At 37.0% G+C, this 23,429-nt stretch overlaps 1 protein-coding gene across 2 annotated transcripts in view; it reads left to right on the top strand.

Moving 5' to 3' along the window:
• Positions 1–23,429, top strand: part of LOC5564978 — a 99,001-nt gene that overhangs the window by 5,507 nt on the left and 70,065 nt on the right. The window contains exons 1-4 of one of the 2 annotated variants that reach the window (XM_021845696.1): positions 18,184–18,205; positions 18,278–18,469; positions 18,536–18,723; positions 18,803–18,898. In XM_021845696.1, coding sequence (XP_021701388.1) covers positions 18,295–18,469; positions 18,536–18,723; positions 18,803–18,898 — 459 coding nt within the window. In that variant the 5' untranslated portion in view covers positions 18,184–18,205; positions 18,278–18,294. Of the gene's footprint in view, positions 1–18,183; positions 18,206–18,277; positions 18,470–18,535; positions 18,724–18,802; positions 18,899–23,429 lie in introns of those variants that run through there. The other variant, XM_001649280.2, reaches the window with a different exon arrangement.

The raw sequence follows: 23,429 nt of genomic DNA on the forward strand, positions 1-23,429 counted from the left end.
TGTGCGTTTACCGCTACGGCTATCTGGGCCCCTACAATGTAACCTCACTGTAGTTAAAAATGAAATAAAATCAATTTTCTATAATAATAAATTCGATAAGGTTTTGAAGACAATGAGTGATAGAACTACCTGCACTGCCAATCAGTGCAATGAATCATAATTTTACATCAGTCAGAGGCGTCGCGTGGTTTAATTATCAACCTGTGCACTTATAATTGTCATTTTATGTTTGTCATTATTAGATACCTTGGGTTCAAACTATTTGTTTAAGTTAATAAACCAGTGGTTACTGACCGTCGTTTTTAAATACAATTTTCTTCTGATCTTTCAGTTGATTCAAAATATTTAAGACTAATCGAGTTGTTTAGTTTAATTTATCAACTCAACCAACATTTTTTTTTTCAATTTTAAGGATTAGTCATCATTATGGTAAAATTGTAAAATTGAGTATGAAGATAATTCTAGGTATGCGGGTCATCAGTGACTATTTGCACTGGATTCTAGCTAATATTGCTGTAATCATAGCTTACATATTTTAACATAGAATTAAAAGATCGGCAGCATCGTGTTCTGACTGCACGCATCATGAAACATGCTCGCTTTTTAAACAGACCACAAGCGTCAAGATGCTGGCGATGATGGAGGGTACAATTGCTCTTGAGTTAATTTTCAGGTTGTCATCCGATTGACTATCGCTTGCAAGTACCACCGTGCTAATATTGTATGTTAAAAGCGAGGTTTTTAACCAGTATTGTACAGAAAATAGCAGCGCGAGTACAGAGTGCCAAGCTTGAAAAAACATCCTACCGACAGCCGCCGGACAAATCGCACCTGACCTGCTTTCATACCCCAAGCGTGGTAATGCTGAAGGCGCTAGGGTAATAAAGAGCACGCGAAATATATCTCTCCCGTAGATTGATTTTTCTCTTATCTCTCTCATCCGCACGCTTGCACTGATCGAGTTGGTTGATGTAGCAAGACTGTGCACCGGCCAGAGTTTACGCTTTGGCTACTTACACACTCGCATTTCAAAATTCTTTCTACCACATAGACCGAACTGCGTGTACGATACAAGGCAGCGCGTTTCCCGATGAGAGTGCACGCGTTGGTTTTCAACGTCACAGCAACAAAGTATGCGTGGAACTAAGTGTTGCGTACAATGCATCGCGATGAGCGCGAAGACAAACTTAGGTCCCAGATCGTTGCACGAAACAGCTTTTTCATTTAATTTGCATAGCAAAAATTTAACAACTAGATAAAAATTCCGTTGCAAGCTATAAATGAGAGATAATTGAAAAGAAATAAATTTAATTTTATTAAGAAAATTATCGAATTGCACTTTAAAAGTAGTACATACTGGTAGATGGCTAGGATGAACGAGCTCCCACCTGTGCAGTGCACATGTTGCACATGTGGACGCGACGCCTCTGACATCAGTACATGATAAAAACATATTAAGTTAGTAAAGTTGTCACCATCGATTGAATTGCGTTCTTTCTAGTAATGTTCAATCATTATCAAAAGCTCCTAAGGTGTCGCATCGTGCCATCAGCAGCCCTTTGCGTTTGCATCACTCTCATATTGTTATTATTTTGTTGTTTATAAAATTTAGTCTTCTCCAATTCCCTATCCCAGCCCCCGGCTTTGGACTGACTTGCGCTCTCATTGCCCCACCAAACGGTGCAAAATGAAATGTCTGGAACGCATTATCGATCATCACATCATTTATGTCTATTTGGCATACATGCCTCTTCATGTAAATCAACATGCTTATAAATCTGGAAGTGACTCTTTTACACAAAGTTTTATACGATATCGAGAAAGCATCAGCTAGGAAGCAATCCTGCTTGGGTGTTTTCTTGGATATTGAGGCGCCTTTGATAACGTGTCTTTCGATGTCATATTGGAAGCTGCACGAAATCATGGGCTACCTATAATGATTACCTATTGGAGTCTGAATCTGGAGAGCCAAACGACCGTTCGGACTGAAAGCTGCTCGATTCATCACTCGCTGGTGATCAAACGATCAGGGTTTCAGCGTTAATGGTTGTTTGGATTTCTAGGTTTGTGCTCTTTAGGGGTTGAAGTACGGCTTCTCTTCATCTTCTCCTTAATTTGACTTCAAAGACTTTGACCGACAAAAAAATATTTCAACAATTAGCTACACCGGAAGTTTAATTGACTTTGTTTGTAGGCATTAGTGCGACATGGTGGGTTCTAATTTCTGTAATTACTAATTACAAAGGAGATTTAATATGACCCAACTTGGGGATATTATACAAATGACATGACAAATCCAAATCCTAGTACAATCACGACGTTTCACAGAACTTAAGTACACACAGTTTTCATGAATAGTTATGAAAGAATAGATTAATTGCATTACTACTTGTTTCTCCACATAAGTACAGTGAGAGGCAAAATAAAGTGCCCACCTTACCAGTTTTCGAATTTCTCTCATTGATTTGGTTCAAATTAAAGTTAACACACCTAAATCTTTTGTGATATTTTATTTTTGATGTTCTTTTAAAGTTGCACTTACGAAATTTTGATTAAAAAAAGAATTTTACTTAAAGAAAAAGAAAATCAATTTGTATTGAAAAAAAAGTAGTGACAAAAATAAGTGCCCACTTCCTTCTTGGCCCCAGAAAAGATGATTTAAGAAAAATAAAAAGCAATTTAATAGTTAATGTGTCCTCCTTTGGCCTTAAGGACTTGCTGGAGGCTCTTCGGCATGCTTTTCACCAGGTTTTGTAGGTGTTGTGGATCTAGTTCTTCCCAGGCGCGCTCCAAGGCTTCAAAATAATTATTTTTGTTGGTAACACCAGTTTTTTCAACCCTAGCATCGAGAATCGCCCACAAATTCTCGATGGGGTTGAGGTCTGGGCTTTGTGGAGGCCATTCCAGCGGTTTAATCCGACAAGACCGGAAGAAAGACTTGGTCTTCTTTCCAGTATGCTTCGGGTCGTTGTTCTAGAGAAATATGAATTTCTCTTCAAGGCCCGTCTGGATCAGCGAAACCTCCAGATTTTCCAGCAAGATGTTAATGTAGGAATCTGCCGTCATTATTCCGTCGATTTTCACGACGCTTCCTACTCCACTCCATGAAAAACACCCCCAGACCATCACATTTCATCACATCACACTTCCATGCGTCACCGTTCCTTGGATGTGGCGCTCCTGAAGCTCGAGCTGTCTAACCGAGAGCGGCGGGCTCGTGTGTGATGCAGAGCACCACATCCAAGGAACGGTGAAGCATGGAGGAGGAAATGTGATGGTCTGGGGGTGTTTTTCATGGAGTGGAGTAGAAAACCTCGTGAAAATCGACGGAATAATGATGGCAGATTCCTACATTAACATCTTGCTGGAAAATCTGGAGGTTTCGCTGATCCAGACGGGCCTTGAAGAGAAATTCATATTTCTTTAGAACAACGACCCGAAGCATACTGGAAAGAAGACCAAGTCTTTTTTCCGGTCTTGTCGGATTAAACCGCTGGAATGGCCTCCACAAAGCCCAGACCTCAACCCCATCGAGAATTTGTGGGCGATTCTCGATGCCAGGGTTGAAAAAACTGGTGTTACCAACAAAAATAATTATTTTGAAGCCTTGGAGCGCGCCTGGGAAGAACTAGATCCACAACACCTACAAAACCTGGTGAAAAGCATGCCGAAGAGCCTCCAGCAAGTCCTTAAGGCCAAAGGAGGACACATTAACTATTAAATTGCTTTTTATTTTTCTTAAATCATCTTTTCTGGGGCCAAGAAGGAAGTGGGCACTTATTTTTGTCACTACTTTTTTTTTCAATACAAATTGATTTTCTTTTTCTTTAAGTAAAATTCTTTTTTTTATCAAAATTTCGTAAGTGCAACTTTAAAAGAACATCAAAAATAAAATATCACAAAAGATTTAGGTGTGTTAACTTTAATTTGAACCAAATCAATGAGAGAAATTCGAAAACTGGTAAGGTGGGCACTTTATTTTGCCTCTCACTGTATGTGTTTCATTTACCATTTCTCATGCTGATATACTAAGTTTATAGCTTGAATTTATTAGATTCGATCACTAGTTTTCAAATTTTTTGAAGGCTATAACATATTTATTTTTCTATGTTCAAAATATTATTTTAATTTTAAATTACTTTGTTCGTAGATTGAAAAATAATTGTTTGACCTACCAAATCATTTCATTTTACAACATAATTAGCATTATCGTGCCAACCCCATCCTATTTTCCCTTTCCCATGGCATTTGCGTAGTCTAGACTATTCAGCCATTACCCCTCCTACCATCTGCTTTGGATTGACTTGCGCTCTTATTGCCCCACCAAACGCTGCAAAATGAAAATGAAAACTATAAAAAGGGACTTTGTACTAGCAGCAAACCCGAGTCAAACTTAAAAATTTGTTTAGTTATTAGCATTTACGTGCGTCGTTGAATTAGGTACCAGTACTTAACAGACCTTGTTGAGTTAACTTATATCCGCCCAGCGTCCTAAAAATAGGGCAGAAGCCCCGAACGCCCACCGTCCTATAAATAGGACAGTACTTGTAGTACAAATATCTTGAAAATAAAGCGTTTTAGGAGAATGTAATGTCTTTTGCGAAGTTGATGAAAGGACTGCTGACTTCCATTTGGTAAATTTGATAATTCAGAATTAAATCACCAGGTGACGCACAAGCTCCAACAAATGTCGCATTTAAAAACAACTTATCAAACAACTTTCTGGCGTACAAAATATTTGCTTCGTTTGTATCTCAGTCCAGCGAAAAGATACAAAAATGGTATCTTTGACAAAGTTAATCAACCAAATGAGATCTATCCGCCTAAAACCTTAGTTTAGAAAACACTCACAAGATGGCGCTAGTGGTCAAATATTTTAATTATTTGTATCTCAGTTCAGGAATGAGATGCAAAGTTGGTGTCTAAGTCAAATGTGTTCAACTGAATGAGATCTATTAGCCAAGAAACTTTTAAGTTCGAAAAACATCCACAAGATGGCGCTTGTGAGCAAAAATTTGATTTCCTTGTACAGTACAGTTTTGAGCTACAAATTTGGAGTCTTCTACAAAGTTGAACAACTAAACAAAATCTATTCGCCTATCAAACCTTTTTAGTTCGGAAAACACTCACAAGACGACGTTAGTGGTCAAACATTTTATTTTTTTATACCGTTTTGACCTATATTCCGAACACTTAATGTCAACAGTGACTTCAAATGTATCTGTAAGGCATAAGTTAGCTAATATTTGTGAAAAATTGAATTTCTTTGTTAAATCTAACTGTTAGCTGCTGGGTGTGCTGCTAAAAATGTTCATTTAAACTGGTTTAGTATTGTTTTTACGTAAAAGTATGGAATAATAATTTGATTCAAATGCTGAACACCTTGATTCAAATTTCGAACAGCACGAATAAATCGTATTCAAATGAATAATTTCCCAAATAATTTTATCCCAGCTAGTTTTACTGGTCTCGAACAAGAGAATCAACACTACTCCCGAAATATAAAATTGATTGGAAGACGTTAATATTGAATTGTAATTGACTGCCATTTCATAGTAATTTGATGACATATTTCAGCGAAACATTTCAACCTAATCGTCTTACAAAAGCCAAGTTTTCGGAATATGAGTCTGTTCGGAATATGTTCGTCGAATGAAGAAGATGATTATTCGAAAGGAATGAAGAACGGGAAAAACGGCAAATTGACTTATCCACCGATGAACTGAATTCACTCGGTCCAAGAATTTTGACACTTGAGCGGGCACGCTTCCGTATGCTCCCCAGATGTCAAAACTTTTGGACCAAGTGAATTCGGTTCATGGGTGGTTAAGACCATATGCATCAGTGATACAATAATTTCAACGTTATAGACGATTAATTTTGACAGATTTTGACTTCAAATATCAAGTCTGTAAAGCATGTTAGAGTTAAAGTTCAATATTTGACTGTTATAGACAATTATTGGGCTGAAGGACAAACTTTTGATTGTTTCTAACGAAATTCTGTTGGTGTAACTTGATGCAGAAAACATATTTTGAAAGAAATGTTTTCATTATCAGCTGGCAAATTTTATAACGCCTTTTTGAAGACTTTTTTGAAACATCTGTAGTTTTTTTCATAATCTAATTTTTTACGTAAGATTTTGATATATTTTTGGTATTAAGAGTGTAAGTGTGTATAATTGTATATGTATGGTTATGTATGAAGGTATGTATGTACAGTCATCTCTCCCTTACTCGATATTCTGTATCTCGATATTTCCCCTAACTCGATGAAATGCGCGGTCCCTTAAATCTAGCATGCTTTGATACCTCTGTAAGTCGTTTTCTCTTTAACTCGATGTTCCCTAACTCGATGCTGTCTGTTTCACTTCCATAAATCTGTTGTGTAGAACTTCAAAGCTGAAAAAAAGAACAATTAATTATTTATTATCCAAAGGTTTTTTTTTTCTATCTTTATTAACGAGATTTTCAGCCCTGGGCTAGTTCATCTCGGGACCAACGGCTTTACTTCCCTTCCGAAGGAAGTCGTCACTGAAATTTTTAGTGACTATCTCGGGGGTGGGATTCGATCCTAGGTCCTCGGCGTGAGAGGCGTGTGTTCTAACCACTACACCAGGTCCGTCCCCTATTATGCAAAGGTATCACTCTGTGTCTAGATAAGAAAATGTCCACGGAGATCTTGAGAATTTCTCAACCCATTCGCTAATACAGGACTTGAATGTTGTGTGGCTCCACCAGCAAAGCCTAATAAACTTGCCAGCAAAACATTAGATTTCTAAATTGTGGTATTCACCAACACTTTTAGAGATTGTTGTAGTTTGCGGTTGAACTAGTTTGACACTTCAACAACGATAACATTCGAGCATTGTAGCAATCCACAAACTTAAGAAAAATCGCCGTATCCTGTGCAATAAATCACTGAATTTGAACTGTAAACAATAAAAATACAGATTTTCCTGTGAAATCTACTATTTTACCGGAAAAAAATCCGTGAAACAAACAATTTTACTGTACACTCAGGCAAATGGACTATCGATAAACATAGGAATCTCTTATGAAAATTCGCCACAAGGTATCGGGAAATTTGAAAACAAAAATAGTTTTCGCGGCAACTTGGAATCGAACCAAGGACCTTGCGATCGATAGGCTCGTGCGTACACCCCGCGCCTATCGACGCCTTGATGTGGGGTGATGCTGAAACGATACATAAAGCGTTCGTATTGCAATAATCGTTCCACCTTTCATAAGGCAAAATGTATGAAATTCGATAGTCCAGTTCGCTGCGTGTAACCCTGTGAAATACTAACGAACAGTTCGGTAAAAGCATTATTTTCACCGAACATCTGTGAAATCGTATGACAGCCGCTCTAAAAGGCATGAGCTTCCTTTTGTTTCAGTTTTTGCACACCACTAACAAGCAGTGAAAGCTAGCTTAGTGCACTCAGATAAATGGACTATCGATAAACATAGGAACCCCTTATGAAAATTCGCCACAAGAAATCGGATTGACATTCATAAATTTGCCTTATGAAATCAGAATTTGAAAACAAAAAACGTTTTCGCGGCAACCTGGAATCGAACCAAGAACCTTACGATCGATAGGCCCGAGCGTATATCACGCGTCTATCGACGCCTTGATGTGGAGTGGTCCTAAAACGATACATAAAGCGTTCGTATTGCGATAATCGTTCCATCTTCCATAAGGCAAAATGTATGAATTTCGATAGCCCAGTTCGCAGCGTGTGGTAGCAAGCCTGCTTCCTGATCGATAGGTCGGGAGTTCGATTCCCGGTCGACCCATTTTCTTGTTTTACTTCATGATTTTGTTCGACGATTTTACAGATTATTCGGCGATTTTTCACCGAACAGCTGTTGAGATTACGGTGAAATTTCATCGTTATCCGTAATTTTTTTTAAATGTGCATGGATTATTGAAGAACAAGTACATTTAAATGCATTTTAATGCATCCATATCTTCTGATATATCAAATGCATCAAGAGTGATCCACCCCTTGGTTTGTATACACTGCAAAAATGTGTTTTGGTATAATCCTGGAATACTAAAATCTTAATATCATTATTCGTTTTTGGACAATTCAAACTGTCCGGCCATAGAGGACTTCCCCCTAATTGCAAACCTTAGAATAATTTTAGTTTTTCATTTTTTTTTTTTGAAGAGTTCGAATATTGAATGTGAAAAAAAAAACAGGTTGTTGTGTTTGCATGTCAGAGAACGCATTGAACGCTTTTAGGATTATATCATGAGTTAAATCCCTAATTTGTGCAATGGGATGGAGAACGTTGAGAGAGGCATGTACGTAGTTTTAGTTCTTTTTCTTCTTTTTCTTGGCATTGCGTGCTCACTGGGACAAAGCTGCTTCTCAGCTTAGTGTTCTTATGAGCACTTCCAGTCATTAACTGAGAACTTTCTTTGTCAAAGTTGCAATTTTCGCATTCGTATATCGTGTGACAGGTACTAGGACAGTTTATGCCCAGGAAAGCCTAGAAAATTTCCATTACGAAAAGATCCTGGACCGAGCGGAAATCGAAACTAGACACCTCCAGTATGGCTTTGCTTTGTAGCCGCGGAATAACCTCTCGGCTGAATAAGACCTCCTTAGTTTTAGTTCTAAACTGCAAATAAGGGACCATCGCCAATTGGCAGCCAACTCCCTTTTTTCTATACTGCATATTGCCATACACCTGTAGGTTACACATTTAGGAAACAGTAACACTACTCAGGAAGCGCGGCAATGAACTTGCAACCAATTAACGACACCAGGTCTTTCCTCCATAGTGTTAGCACCTTGACCAGAAGACGTCGTCTGCATTTGCTCACCTTTGTTTGTAGATAGTACCTACTAGATATTACGCAGACGTTGTCTTCGTTTCCTACACAGTCGACATTTCTCTTCCATTCAGTGCTCAAACATTGGAGTGCACGTGTACCGGGAGGGTGCACTTGTACCCTGGGCATGTACGATAAGCTGCTTCGCGACGGCGTGCTCGCAAATGTGTGCTGTGACGCTGAATGTGGAGCATATGATGATGGTGGGCCGAAGGAAACTGTGCCAGGTGGGGTAATGGGTGTCGCATTTTCCCCAGTAGGTTTACTTCAAACCATTTCATTGCTCCGGTGATGTCTCATAGCAGGTGAAGGTGCGTACATTACGTAAAAGCGTAGTATATGGCGCGTCGAAAATATTTTCCTTTGAGGACCATTTTAGAAGACACAGCCAGCGATGCATGAATACCAGCATAGCCAATCGTGATTCGTGTGTGTGGTTCATTATTTGTCATCGCACCTTTACGGCATATAAGTTTGCACTGGGCGGTGTTAATAAGTTTGCACTCGGCGTGAATTTGCGGTTTTCATTGGGGAAATGGCGATAAAATGCACCGGTTGATTAACATTACTTATTATTTAAGCTGAAAAACGTATAGATTTATTGATTGCAATTATTAACATGAAAACATAAAAAAATCATATTTGATTATGTTAACTTCGTATTTTTGCAAAACTATACCAAACAATTCGAAATAACGGGCCTTCCTTAGCCGAGCTGTTATAGTACGCGGCTACAAAGCAAAGCCATGCTAAAGGTGTCTGGGTTCGATTCCCGGTCGGTCCATGATCTTTTCGTAATGGAAATTTCCTTGACCGCCTTTGGCATAAAGTATCATCGTACCTGCCACACGATATACGAATGCGAAAATGACAACTTTGGTAAAGAAAGCTCTCAAGACTTCGAAGATATGATGGTCTAAAACGCGTCATATGACGTGCTTCTTATCTTTTAATTAGTAGTGTATTTTACCTCCAAACACGTAGTAGAAAAGCTTCTTGTTAGGTAGGTACACCTGTGTTTGTCAATGTGATGAAAGTTGTACAATGACGATTTGTACAACAGGAGTCGATAATTACGGCAACTAACATCCACCGCTCTACACAGTTGAAAGCCTGAGATCAACCTGAGTTAGGTATAGCATGCGATTTTTGGATAAGGATAAGTTTAAAGGGATATCACTCCTCCAAATTTTACTCGAGAATAGTTTAAGGATATCAATTCTGACTAATGATGTTTTGAATCGATTCCCTCAAGTTTTGCTGCAAGATCGTCCCAGAAATTCCTTCTTTAGGTCTTTTAAAAAATTGCTGGTTTTATTTTTGAAGATATTTTGAACGAAAATCTTGTAGGAATTCTAAAAGAAATCCGCGAAAGATTCACTGTTGATTTCCTGGTGAAACATTCGGAGTAATTGCTGAAGGATGTTTCGAAGAAATGCTTCAATTTAATTCTGATGAAATGCTCTATCAATAACATGACAAAATGTCTAGAGTAATACATGGCGTAAGGCCAAGACGAATCGCCGAAGAAATTCTTAGGAATGCCCTCAGCTATATGTCTGATTGGAAGCTCTAAGGCTCTTATCAAATTCCTTATAAAAAAATCTTGGAGTCAGCTGTTTGGTCCCATTCGAGATAAGTCTAGAACTCAACTGAGATTTTTAAGTTATATGAGTCCCAAAAGTTTTTAATTTAGAACCCACAGTCACTACCAGTTCTCACATTTACTTTTTATGGGGTTTTCAAAATTAGAAACATAATGGCGAATCAAAGCTGCATTGCTCTAATATTGTTTGTTTCGTTTTTTTTTTATTATTTAAAAGTGCAATTTACATCATTTATCGGTGCAAAATCTGTAGCGAAAACCTGTGCATCCACCCTATAGCTTTTGTCGTGGTATGCCATGTGTCTGCCCTCAGTCTATCGTATAAGCAAACACTAGGTATGATGTCGTACGTGCGGGACGTGAGACTAAGCCGCTATGTTCAAAAAGTAGGGGGAGATCCCCCAGTACCGGACACTTAAGCCACTAAATTCATAATTCGAAAAATATTGATTTGATGGGCTCGTGTTACCCATTTATGATAAATATTATCATTTTTATAGTGTACAAAAATAAATTTGAAAATATAAATATGACATTGAGTTTTGATGACGTATTTTAGTACCAAATTGATCGATCTTGAAAGGTGGCACCCAATACCGGACACGATCTGGAAATGCCTCGAATTCTGTAAATTTGAACATCATTGAATGTGTACACTATAGAAATAGTTTATAATTACCAATTCAATGCAATTGCAACATTTACAAACATAATTTGAGTTTTTCTTAGTTTGCAAGATGCCTATCAAAAACCTCTTTCATATATGATGAAAAATAGCACATTTTACGATGTTGTTATGAATGTTCATTCTTCTTAATTTTATTGCATGTTTGATACCATGGTCGACGGAACCCATGAAAAATGAAAGTATTTTGAGACACTGATGCAATAATTACAAAGATATCATATAACAAATCAAGCTGTCCGAAACTGAGGGACAAGAGGTACTTAACCAAAATTGTAATTTGTCCATATTTACTTCAATTTTGGTACAAAATACATTCATACTATCAAATTAGGATTGTGTTCGATCATGCTCGCGGGATCCAAAGTATTTTTTCATATTCATAATAATTACTAAATAGGCTCAAAATTAAGAAGATACGTCAATTTTTTAAAGATTTTCAAATTTTTCTACTTTTTTAAAAAGGGATGCATATTTCAAGGATGTGCTATTCTACGCAAACATTAGTCTACATAATAGCTTTCTTTTCTACTAATACACCATCTTGATTGGACCATGATTTCTCAATGTTTCGACTTTGTCCGGTATTGGGTGCTGTCCGGCACTGGGGGATCTCCCCCTACACCGGAAGCAGGTAGTAGAGGAAAGCGTGCTAATATTTTCCCTTCGAAAAATGGATTGATGTCAAAAAGTTAACTATTCGTTTGGCACTTAACTGTTGATTCCGCAACGTACTTTGTATTTGTATTACATGTTTTATTTCTCTATATATATATATAGAAATAAAACATATATATATTGTAACGGTTTATCATATAAGAGATATACTACATATAGAACCACACCAATACGATTTTTGATTTGGAATAATGCGATTTACATTTTTTTAGATATAAAGATTAACAATTATCAAACAATTTAACTGTAGGCAGCTACTTGATTTTTATAAGTTCCAATTTTGATCTTTTCAACTGGGCGTCATATTGTTGTATCAACCGTATTATCCATTCGTAGATAGGCAGGTGCAAAAGCGAGACAGAATGCAGTTTTTGTCGCATTTTTGGGTGTAGAAACGTGACAAGAAAACCAAATTAGTTTTCAGTACTTGCGGCTATAAGGGAAGTAAATCGCGACACAGTGGAATTTTAGTTAATCCGTTTCGAATTATTGTACGTTTTCTTATTTAGCCTAGTGGTAACGTCTGTGGCTACAAAGCAAAGCTATGAGTAAGGGCTCATTCATTTATTTCATAACGCTAAAATTGACCATTTTGGACACCCACCCACCCCCTTGTAACGCTTTTTGTATGAACATTATTCCATTTTTGTATGGGCCGTAACATCCTTAGGTCACCCACCCACCCCCTCTAGCGTTATGAAATTTGTGAAAAATGGCCCTAATGGAAAATGCTTTGATTTCCCTGGGCATAAAGCAGCCCTACCTGTCCTGTCGCACGATACAGGAATGCACAAATGGCAACTTTGGCAAAGAAACTTCTCAGTTAATAACTGTGGAATTGCTCATAGAACATTGAACTGAGAAGCTGGTTCTGTCCCAGTAGGGACTTAATGTAAAGAAGAAGACACTTTCTTACCTTTGGTGTTAATTTTAAAAGACAATAAAAGACAATTTACACCGTCTTCAGCACATAAGCTGCACAGACTGAACGATCACTAACATTAGGCAACGGACAACACGAAACACCCAGTAGCCCAGCAATGAATTTTTCGTTTGACGAAAAGTTTCCACCGACTGGAGCAGGAATCGAACCCACACCCCGTGGCACAATAAGCCTAGACGACTGACGCCGCTAACCGCAAGGCCACGAAGCCATACTTTCCAAGCCATAATTTCTAGCAATGTAAAAAGAACATTCAATGGTGTTCAAATTTACAGATTTTGAGGCATTTCCAGATCGTGTCCGGTATTGGGTGCCACCTTTCAAGAACGATCAATTTGGTACTAAAATACATCATTAAAATGCGATATCGAAATTCATATTTATATTTTCAAATTTATTTTTGTACACTATAAAAATGATAATAGTTGTCATAAATTGGTAATACGAGCCCATAAAATCAATAGTTTTAGAATTATGAATTTAGTGGCTTAAGTGTCCGGTACTGGGGGATCTCCCCCTACTAACTAATTTGAAACATTTCTAAGAAGTTTAGTGTAACAAAGTAAACTATTTGTACAAGTAGTTGAATCATTAATGTTCATATGTAATTTTTCTAAGGTTTTTATTATAGGAATAGTATATAATTGCCAATTCAATGCATTTGCAACATTTAAAAAAATAATTTGAGTTTTTCTTTGTTTGCAAGATGCCTATCAAAAACCTCTTCCATATATGATGAAAAATAGCACATTTTACGATGTTGTTCTGAATGTTCATTCTTCTTAATTTTATTGCATGTTCGATACCATGATCGACGTAACCCATGAAAAATGAAAGTATTTTGAGACACTGACGCAATAATTACAAAGATATCATATAACAAATCAAGCTGTCCGAAACTGAGGGACAGGAGGTGCTTAACGAAAATTGTAATTTGTCCATATTTAGTTCAATTATGGTACAAAATACATTCATGCTATCAAATAAGGATTATGTTCGATTATGCTTGCGTGATCCAAAGTATTTTTTCATATTCAAAATAATTACTAAATAGGCTCAAAATTAAGAAAATACGTCAATTTTTAAAATATTTTCAAACTTTTCTACTATTTTAAAAAGGCATGCATATTTCAAGGATGTGTTATTCTACGCAAACATTAGTCTACATAATAGCTTTCTTTTCTACTAATACACCATCTTGGTTGGACCATGATTTCTCAATGTTTCGACTTTGTCCGGTATTGGGTGCTGTCCGGCACTGGGGGATCTCCCCCTAATGTTTTAAAATATTTTATAATTTTTTTCTCTTACTGTCAAGCTTTTATTTTTTCTCTAGCATATCTGACTCGAAGTTTTGAATCAGAGTATTAATTTTTTTTGCAAAAGTTTTAAGCATTCAAACATATTGGATGCATCATTTTCTTCAGATACTGAATAATACATAAGAAATCTGAAATTTTTTTTGACAACAATGCTTTATTTATAAGGGCTTGTGTTCTCTGTGTTTGTGGAACAATATTATTGAAAATCCTCCGAGAAAGTTGAAAAAACGGGAAATGCAAATTGGACGTAAACTTCGGGATTTTTGTCAAAGCCTCTACGGTCTACTGGTCAATACAACGTTTGCCGGAACAGCTGACAGTTGCTAAATATGGACTTGATAGCTTTTAAAATAAACCCATGTCAAAATGAATCATAAGTACAGTCAGGTCTCCTATTAGACACATGATTGGGGGGCGTAATAGGAATCTACGTTATAGGAGACCCAGGGCTTATGGGATTTCATCACTTTGGGGGTGTTGTTGAATATCTCGTATGCCAAAAGAGATAGCACAGTACTGTCTTCGGCGAAGTTTTAGTGCTAAGAACGATCTACCAGGTTACTCAGGTCAGGTTACTGAGCTATCCGTGAAACAAAAATTATTTGCTCACTAGCGCCGCCTGGTGGCAAAATTTCGAAACTTTCGGCTCAAATAATGTCAGCCCTTGTGATACTGAGCAACTTTGCCGAAGACGCCATCTTTCTAAGTGGTCAGGCAACTGAGCTATGAGCAAAACAAAAATTCCATGCTCATCAGCGCCGGCTGATGGCGTTATTCCGTACCAGAATGACCACCGCATGTCAGCCCTTGAGCAACTGAACAACTCTTCCGAAGACACTAACCTTCCCAAACATCAGGATCTGGAGATATCATATGTTACACAATTTTGCATTCTTATCCCTTATGGTTCATATAGTGCAAATCAGAAAAGGCACCCCTACCGGCCAAGTTCTCAACTAAAAGGATGATCCTCAACTCCTCAAGGTAGATCGTTCTTAGCACTAAAACTTCGCCGAAGACAGTACTGTGCTATCTCTTTTGGCATACGAGATATTCAACGACATCCCCAAAGTGATGAAATCCCATAAGCCCTGGGTCTCCTATCAGTACTTCCCAAACTGTGCGCCGCGGCGCACTGGTGCGCCGTAGCACTTCTTCAGGGGCGCCGCAAGTTAACTCATGATTAAATTTGAAATCTTCCCGTTATCTTAGAAAACCTCTCAAATTTTCGAAAATAAGTACTGGTCAGGTTCGTTTAAAGAAAACCGTTCTTCGACGACTTTTAAACAAATTATATCTGTTTTCATCGACTGTCATTGGAACATTCATTGTAGAGAACTTTTGAACTCGTTTTTAGAATTTGAGGCCTACCACACAGTGTTGTCAAGCATTGTGCTGATGAGTGTTACTTCGATTCCCACTTCATCCGGATAACTTTTCATGAGGAACGTTTTCCGATTGTGTCAACAGAGCGTTGAGTGCTGGTCCGTTGTCTAACGTGGTGCTTCTTTCAAGAGACAAAATGGTCCACTGGAAGCATTAAAGTGTTGGATGCAATTAGGTTGACTATATTTATTTGATTGACGCAAAACACAGCATTTAATACTATTTTTGCTCAGATTGTTAGGTTTGTCACCGTAAATTTTGATAAAATGTATACGTAATGTAAAATGTTTTTTGCTACAAAGGAACAAAAAAACAGAGGTGTAACTTTGGAAGTCGTACTTAGAAAAGGACACAAACCGTCAATAAATTTCAGCGAACATCACTTTGAGTTTATAGTTTTAATTAAGGTGATCAAAGTATTTTAGAAAGATCGTTATGCGAATATAATTTGGTCATCCACGGCAAAATAAAATGGAAGTGGCTAAATTATATACGCGTAACGCACTGTCCAAAATACATAAAACACCCGAATAATCCTCCATCCAATTATTTTAGTGTTGTTCTGTCCATATTGAAAGTATTATACTTCTGGTAAAGATAAATACAAAAAAAGGTATCTCATGTATAAGAAAGTTCTCAGCTTTCAGTTTTTAGCTCCGGTGCGCCGCGCCGTTTCCAGAAAATTACCAAGGGCGCCATGATCCAAGAAAGTTTGGGTTCCTCTGTCCTATAACGTTCTGGTGTGTCTAATAGGAGTGAGCGTAATAGGAGTGCACGTTATAGGAATGCGTTTAATAGGAGACCCGACTGTACCAAGAGTAGAAACCGTCCTATTGGCACAATTGGGGGGATTAGAAGCAAAAGGGTGTAAGTAACAGTTTTGAGAAAATTGACTTAGTTTTTGTGTTCCATACTAATTGTTCGGGAGCCAAAAAACAAGCCAATCTTCTACGAATAATATAGTTTTTCCTACACAGAAAGAAAAATCCATGCAAATTTCAGCGTTAAATCATGCACATAAAGGGAAAACCGGGAAAAATTTAGAAAATTGTACCGGGAAAACCGGGAAATAAGCGGGAATTTCAAAATGGATTTTTGGTGGCCACCCTGTAAGTATTTAACAAAAGTACTAATCTTCGAATCACAACCGACTTTTGCTAACGTTTAATGCTTCTGGAAGAAATCCTAATATGTTTCATAGGATATTCAGAGTTCTAATTGGCAAATTTTGTCGCATTTTAGAAGACCTGCAAAAACGTTAAACGCACTATTACACAATTTTATCAACATTTCTTCTAATAATAAATAACAACAATATTTTTTTTCTTTTGAGAGGAGCTATTTGATCGGTAACATGCTCTAAAACCAAAAAGATGAAGCCGTGGAATGTCTAGTTTTAATACAAAACCTGCAATGTCCCATAATACGGGTTATTCCGATGATCATTCCTTAGTTATTTCGTTGATCATACAGAACTATAATAATAATCTATAATTGAACAAGAAGAGTCACAAATAAATAATGAAAAATGAGCTGTCGAACGCTTTATTTTGATGCTAAAATTGAATGGTCCCATTATACGGGTTTTGCGGTGGTGATTCCAGAATAACCAACAATTCATAAATGTTTTAGACAAAGATATTCTTTTTCTTTCTGGCGCTACATCTCTACTAGGACAGAGCGTGCTTTTCAGCTTAGTGTTCTTATGAGCTCTTCCATAATTATTAAATGTGAGTTTTATGTGTCATTTAAACCATTCGTGTCTGTGTATATCGTTTGACAAGCACGAAGATTCTTCATGCCCTGGGAAGGTGAGAAAAATGCCTTTACGAAAATGTCCTCGACCGGTGGGATCAGAACCCACAACCCCTCAGCATGGTTTTGCCCACGGTAGCTATAGTGATTTGACACTCAACATGAGTGCCTTTCATTCATTCAGAACTGAAATCGATCTACAAGCTCATTTTTGCGACCTGTTCGAATTTTCGGGTCGAAAACGACCCTAACTCCTGATTTGTATATTTTTGTAAGGGACTAAGGAAGGTTAAGGCTATTTCCTCTATACCTCATGGTTTGTAAAAGGTAAGTTGATAAAAGTAATGAAAAAAACCTCAGTTTTGGGTGTTGGTTCTTTGAATCGACCTCAATTACATATTATATCTAAACAAATGATTCAATCAAATGTGAAATCCGTGAAAATCTTTTATTTTTTGGTCATTTCGTCCTTCAATGATATAAGTAATAAAGTGACAGCAGAAAAGTTAAAAGTTTGGGGTCAAGTATATAAAAATCAGTTCATCCACAATAGCAATAAATGTTCTTCCAATTGTCTCAAGCACTAAATCAAAATCCATAGTAACAAAAACCTAACGGGAAAACTAAATTAATTCTTTTGCGTATGCAAATGAGTTTTCTCTATTCAAATGTTACTGAAACGGCGTTAATTGAGAACCAACATATTTGGTTTCACGCCAATTAGGCATATTGGTAGATAAGTCTCTACTAGTGATTATTATTTTGACCTTGTCGTAAACCATTCCAGTAATCAACAGTGAAACCGCACCATCTACGTCGACGAGCGATGGCCAGTCAGCCTAATAGAAAAGCGTGTAAAGTTCTCCAACACGAACAGGGGAAGGCTTATCAACTACGAACTATGCCCAGAAAAGCCGCTGATTTACTTTCTACGTTTTTGTGTTTTGCCGGCGCTATTTTCAGTGTTGTTTCCTCCTTCGGTCGAATCTAACGCATCTGTTTTTGTACACTTACTAATGGTTAAATTCGTCTCATTTTTTTTTTCGTTACAGACTACTAATGTAATATTATGGTATCACGATTCGAACGCCTAATGGGGTGCTCCTCTATCCCGATAGGAGAGACCCTGCCTGAGAGCAACCCACAGTGCTCAGGCCGGGGTGATTGTCTCAACGGAACCTGTCTCTGTGAAATCCGCTATAGCGGAGATGAATGCTCGGGCTTCAATCTGCCCTATCACGCGGGTAAGTAGCTGTATTTCACTAGTGTTTGATAGAAAGTACATTCAACCTTTTTTTCTCTCTCCGTAGGCATATCTTCCGTTTTCTACTTTGTCGCTTTCATCTCACTGGTACAGCTGATGATCTGTATCATTGCCGAATATCAGAGGCTGAAACAACCGAGTTTTCTGCGAGCGTGTCGATTGACAACGCAAAAGTTGCTCTATTTCTTTGTGTTTATTGCATCCGTACTGCGGGGGGCGTACTTCACTACGCCGGTAAGTTTCACTCTATTGTCAGGCGTGGTGCCCGTAGGATAGAATTTTCTAATTATAATGTATTCTTTTCGGTTTGTAGGAAACACTGCAACCAGCATGGGTCTCTTATCTCATGTCTGCATATTACCCGCTCGTTATGACCTGTGCATCGCTGGTCGTATGCCTATGGGCCGAGGTGAGTGCTATTTAACTTCTAAGCTTTGTTTTTTTTGTGTATTTACACTTTTTTTATTGCTCCTAACATTTTCCAATAGATTTATCTAGCTTCTCATCATATGATTGGACTAAATTAGCAGTGTTTTCCAAAAGAATTAAAAAAAATAGATAATTGTTCTATTATAGCCAAACTTTGAAATGTCCTCCTTTTTCAAACCCATTGAAGCAAAATGTCCTCCTTTCTGAAAGATCTTTCGGTTAGCCTATATCGGAAGAGTCCGCAACGTGCGTAAAGAGACAACGTTTAGTGTTTAGAGGTTGACTGTATTAACTCCAATAAAGGTAGATGGTTCTGGTATTTCAAGGACTCACGTGAATGCTGAATACTAATTAAATTCTCTAGCTTGATTTGGTTTTGCTGCTAGTACAAAGCCTTTTTTTCTAGTATTTTTGTGGGACTAAACTAAAAGCGAAACAAGGATGGGACCGAAGTCTATGAATGGAGAGCCGCGCAAAGAGAACTGGCAACAAGTTATGTGTTTAGTAGAGAATTGCAACAGCACATACGACAAACAGCTTGCACTCAAAAACTTGATCTTTTTCAGTTTCCGCGTAACGAGCAACTGACAAAACAGTGAATTTCTTTTTGCCGTTTACCGCCCCAAAGGGAATGAACCGAAAACAGCCGCATCTAAAACGTCAGTCTGTTTTGAATAACAATTTTATTGTTTTTAAACTGACTAACTTTAAATAGTTTATAAAATTGCAGTTATATTTCAACTATTCAACGGATTGATATAATTCCACTGATGGAGAGAGATTATTTACATTACCGTTACATTACATGTAACAAGTAGGGGGCTCATTCACAAATCATAGGCCCCAAAGAGTAATTATTTCGTTACATCACTGTAAATCTTTTTTTTTTTATTTCGTCACGATAACAATACCCCTCTCGACTCAAAACGTGTTTGTTTATTCTTCTTGATAGGTAGACTATTGGACAGCTCAATAGGTAGACTTGGTTTCAGTCTTCGCGCAACTCTCCATTCATCGACTCTGAATGGGACTAGAGTTCCGTTGCATGGTCAAATATCAGTAGTACCGTTTTGATTCCTCAGAAATTAAATCGATTATGTTTGCTAAGGAGCGCGCCTTCGCTGAGATGTAATTTTCTATGGGTGTAAATAGCGAGACCTTTTCATCACATTCGATTTTTATCAATTTCTGAGGAATCAAAACAAGAACTGTGCAGAAATCGATGCTTCATTACCTATCAATGGAAATGGAGTAATGCGACATGCACTATACACTAAGGATACGGGTAATATCACAATAGATCTAAATAATGGTCGCAGTGGCGCATCCGAACAGGAAAAAAGGTAGATGGACCCAGCTACGCATAAATTCGCGGAACAGTTCTATGGGATTCCCTATAAGTATGCATTAGACAGTTATGCGAATAGGGGCATTATATGGTCCCCAATCTCGTTCAACATGTTATTTAATAATTACTATTTAATAAAATATATTGCTGTACCGTAAATTTTCGTAATTCAGCGCTGCTAAGACCCTTATTCCGGGCATTTTAGAAATTGTCGCAAAAATAAAAAACACAGCGGCTGGTCATTTTTTTTAGAAATCGCAAAAAATGCTGCTAAGCATCTCCTGCTGGATGTTATAAGAACATACCATCAGTGTACCACTATCCGCTCATGCCCCTATTTCCGCTCACTAGTGTAAAAATTGATTTTTCGTGTCAAAAATCAACATTTTTCGCATGGATATATTGTATATTAACAACTTTCAAATGAAGTCGTCTGACATTATTTTCATTTGATAAAATAATTCTTTATATTGAAAACATAAGACCTTGTGAGCGGTTATTGGGCCACTAGGAATTTGTGTGTTCCGCTCATGCGAAAATTTGAACAAAATTTTAAAAGAATGACGATTTTAGTATAGGTACAGCCTTGTTTATTGCATTAGTAGATATGGTTTGACCACAGAAAATATCAGGGCAAAAAACGAAATTTAAAATTATGCATTTTTCTAGTAAGTTCGTCACGAAATCTGTTTACCGTGAGCGGAAATAGGAACACTTACATGCAGTAACAAATGCAATTAGGGTGCTGGTGCCATTAGTGGACTACCTATGCTATAAAAAATCATAACAAAATAACGAAAAGCTCTAACAGAGATCTTTTGGCGTCAACAGAAAGATTTCAACCTCTACTATATGGGAAAAATATAAAAAGAGTGATAAAACTATTTTTTAACATAAAATCGCTTGAGCCACTATTGGTACACGTGTTCCAGTAGTTGCGCTAGTGCTCCAGTAGTAGACGTTTGGGAATGATACAAGGAATTTTTAACAAAATGGTAAATTTTTATTTTAGGTTTAACATTTTTCCCTCGGAACAGCAATTAATATCTTTCGAATGAAGCATAAAGATCATCTCTAGGGCTTTTCTTCATTTTTATACATCCATTTTAGAAACTGCTTCCAACCGTTGATCCACTACTGGAACACGACGGCTACTATTGGTGCAAGGGAGCCAATTTTTTACGTAAACTTAATTATTTATATGACTTTTTAATAAGATAAAAAGCTGAAATTTGACAAATCGACTAAACTAGAGGCGATCTATCCACCAAAAATAGCAAATGTCGTTTTTATCGAAAAATGTACGTTTTATTCTATAGTCCAATCTACTGGTACATTACAACCATTGGTACCGGCACCCTAAATATTTTTTTTATAAAAGTTTTTCAAATTCTTTTTATTTGACCGCTGATTACCTATACTTGGAGGTACACTGTGACATAAAAATAGTATTGATCGACACAATAGTTATTTGATAATAAACATTTGGACACCTAAATTCCCTTAAATGAGCGGAATGTGATGCACTGATGGTAATAAATTCAATAAACTTGCAAAACATTTGTTGAAAACCCTAGCCCATTTTTTCCCATCTGGATTATAATAATCGAACTTTCATGTTTCTGGCATATTTTTCTCGAAAACGTTCAGCATTTGACTAAAATTTCGGGATTGTAATCTAATCAATTTTCAGTGATGTAATGTAATGGAGAATGTGAGAAATTCCAATGATAATGCGAATTGCGCCTAGCATTATTCGAAAACCATCCATAGCATACTGTGCCAATCATGTTTTGGAATCCTGCTACATATATTCTAAGAATCCTGTCCAGAATTCGTCGAATATTGTTTCTAGAAATTCTTCAGAACCACGCTTCTTTATAATTTTTAATGTCTTTTTTAAAAAAACTTCGATAATGCAGTCCAGAATTAAAAAAAAAACTGATCATAATCCTAATATTGTGATTCTATCAGAATCTATCTGATTCTTTATAACATGCTGTGTGAGTCCCACCCAGGATGATATAAAAACTTTGTCCAGGATGTTAGAAAATAGCTTCCTGATATCATTGGTAGTCTTGACAAGGAGTCTGTGAAGCGCTGCTGAAAATTTTATCAGAATCCTGCCCAAGTTTTCTGCAAATCTTGTACAGATTTATTTGAGAATCGTGTCCAAGATTTTGTGAAGATTGTTCCTCTTTTTTAGCACATCTTTCTAAGTATTTCAGTACATTTACCCATGATTCAATTTTAATTTAATTTTGTCTACTAAATGGAGAAAAAAGTCATGGGAAATAAAATGCTCTTATTACCCTAATAAGATTAATATTATTAAATAAAAAGTTTTCACATTATGAACACGAGATCAGTAATCTTAAGTAAGGTATATACTCCAAAAGGGAGTGCTTGAGATGTAGCTGCAGACTAGGTCTTTTTTTAATTTGATATTGATGTGCAAAATTCACAAAATTAAATAAATATGAAAAGTTTAGCGTTGACACGTACTAACTCCAATTTGGTAGAATTGTCAACGGGCCAAGATAAGAAGAATCTTCAAACTTTTTGTAGCCCGCATAAAATTAAGTGGCTGGCCGGATGCGGCCCATGTTCCTTACGTTGGGCACCCTTGGCTTAGATGCTTAAGATTTGAGTGATTCCAAGCAACAGCACCAAAATTTGGTAAATTTTTTAATTCATTTTTTTTTTTTCTATTGAGCTGAAACTTTGCACAGTTTTCTAGTTCTATCTAAATCGTCATTTTCCGATATCAAATCTTCAAGTTGAGTCACGACTAACTTTTCAAAAGGGTGTATGTGAAAATGGTTCAAAAATATTCAAAAAGCTGCACAGCAAAAACGGTTCGTTCGATTGTTAGACAACTAAAGAAAAAAAGTTAGACAACTAAATAAAGATTCCAAAAAAATACACACAGTAAAAAAAATTTTTTTGCATTAAAAACATAATTTATGACACAAAAACTCAAATAAGGTACCGCGGGGCAAGTGGGTAAATGGGGTAAGTGAAAACAATTGATATATTTTACTGAACATGTGAATTAACGTTTTAAACTCATGCGTAAACCATTGAGACCATTGAGAACATTACGATAGGTAAGAGATTTCTGAGATTTTTCAGCCATTATTGCATAATAGAGTGAACAATT

The sequence above is a fragment of the Aedes aegypti genome, chromosome 2 (genome assembly GCF_002204515.2).
Source record: "Aedes aegypti strain LVP_AGWG chromosome 2, AaegL5.0 Primary Assembly, whole genome shotgun sequence".
NCBI classification, from domain to species: domain Eukaryota; kingdom Metazoa; phylum Arthropoda; class Insecta; order Diptera; family Culicidae; genus Aedes; species Aedes aegypti.